This window comes from Vollenhovia emeryi, unplaced genomic scaffold, assembly GCF_000949405.1.
Source record: "Vollenhovia emeryi isolate VEMERY1.0 unplaced genomic scaffold, V.emery_V1.0 DF947520.1, whole genome shotgun sequence".
NCBI classification, from domain to species: domain Eukaryota; kingdom Metazoa; phylum Arthropoda; class Insecta; order Hymenoptera; family Formicidae; genus Vollenhovia; species Vollenhovia emeryi.
Window position 1 is genome coordinate 1 of NW_011958846.1, and position 1660 is coordinate 1660.

The following is a 1660-nucleotide window of genomic DNA, read 5'->3' on the forward strand; positions in this document are numbered from 1 at the left end:
CTTTAATGCTATACTTAACATTATTACGTTAACTCTTCCCTGTAGTGAGTTAAAATTCTTATTACGAAACATATTACCTCAGCCAGGATTCGAAACTGGGACCTCCCTCAATCCGGCACGCAGGGCAGGGTAGAAAAAGACGGTATATGAATTCACTTAGCAATTTAATTGGCCACCACCTATGCCAGGTCCTAAATGGCGTTTATGTTTCAAATTGATTTATATCTTAAAGGACAGAGTTAAAAATTAGTTGTTTATATAAAGAAGTTGCTAAAATTCCTATATAAGCTAGGTTTTCTTCTGAAGCAAGAACTAGTCCTTCTTTTCGAGAACGCTGTGTTCTTCCTAATTATAAATGTTACAAATTTGATCGTGCATAATATTGTATATGGTGGATGATACGCAGGTCAGTTTAATGAGACATGGTAAATTGTTAACTGAATCGGCGCCGCAGAAATTACTGGAGAAATTTCAATCCTCGTCATTGGATGAAATTTTCCTGAAATTGTGCGAGGCACAGAATGATGCAGTCACTTTAAATGAAGCTCAGAGATCCAATATGCAAGACACTGGTAGCGATGCCTTCAATCACGATGAAAACAAATATGAACAACTAAAAGTATGTACGATTTTTATTGTTATAAAAAGCTTTGTGAATCTATATCATTTTAAGACATTAATAAGTCAAATTATTAAGGGAAACAAAACGGATTCGAAAAGACAAGTTTCACGATTAAGAAGATTCCAAGCTCTATTTGTGAAGAACAGCATCCAAATTACCCGTAATTATTCGTAAGTATTTATCAAGTACTTATCAATAACGCAGAAGAGACGCTCTTGTCAACAAAATAAAATTGCAATTGTTCCAAATTCGAATGTTGCCTTTTCGAATGTTTCCTTCAATATACTTGTGTAGTACTAAATTGTCATTGTATAACGAGCTAGAGGTTATATTTCAATATTTTTAGTTTTTAACAATTGCAAATTTCATAAGACTAATAAAAATTCTTTCAGAGTACTAATTTATGAGATATCAATACCGATAATAATATGGGCTACAGTACTTTTGGTAATTGGTAATGATCTACAGAACTTGAATATCGGGATTGTTAACGATGAAGCTGGCAATTGCGACAGCAGCAACTTTGGCAATATTTGGAATGATGAAATCAGCTGCCACTTCAGCAACCTCAGTTGTAGATTCCTGAACAATTTGGACGACTCCATTGTGACACAGGTGTAACAATTTAAAAATTAATCATGTAACGTAGTTACTTAATGATGTTGTACATACAATATATTAAAGTAGGATCAAGTAAGCTTGCAAAATGCCTACTGAGTGCGTATGTGGACGCTTTATTGCCTTTACCACACATGCAAGACGAACAAATTTATGTTTCAATCACAAGAGCTCACTGTAACATTTTGCACGGGTAGGCTTTCCACCAACGACTTCACTCGGCTAACGTACTGTTGCCGAGAGTAAATACAGAACAAAGTACATTCGAAAGTCCTAGGACTAGAAATATCAATATACGAAAGACACGACACATAAATATAATGTAGCGTGCACAGATGTTTTAATGTATATGATTAAAATGGCACTTTCTGTATTCTCGGTATCCATTTCTCTGTCACCTTTTATTCTGATACAGATTGG

The 1660-nt window shown here is 34.7% G+C and overlaps 1 protein-coding gene across 2 annotated transcripts; it reads left to right on the forward strand.

Annotated features, from left to right (window-relative positions):
• The first annotated feature begins 35 nt into the window (after positions 1 to 35).
• Positions 36 to 1660, forward strand: LOC105558054 (ABC transporter G family member 23-like). Of its 2 annotated transcripts, XM_012005554.1 has the most exons (4): positions 36 to 142; positions 407 to 619; positions 698 to 792; positions 1015 to 1660. In XM_012005554.1, the coding sequence occupies exons 2-4, from the start codon at positions 416 to 418 to the stop codon at positions 1241 to 1243; spliced, it is 528 nt and encodes a 175-aa protein (XP_011860944.1). In that variant the 5' UTR covers positions 36 to 142; positions 407 to 415; the 3' UTR covers positions 1244 to 1660. The 2 variants fall into 2 exon arrangements, with proteins under 2 accessions (XP_011860944.1, XP_011860934.1); XM_012005544.1 differs by lacking the exon at positions 36 to 142 and having other exon boundaries at positions 331 to 619.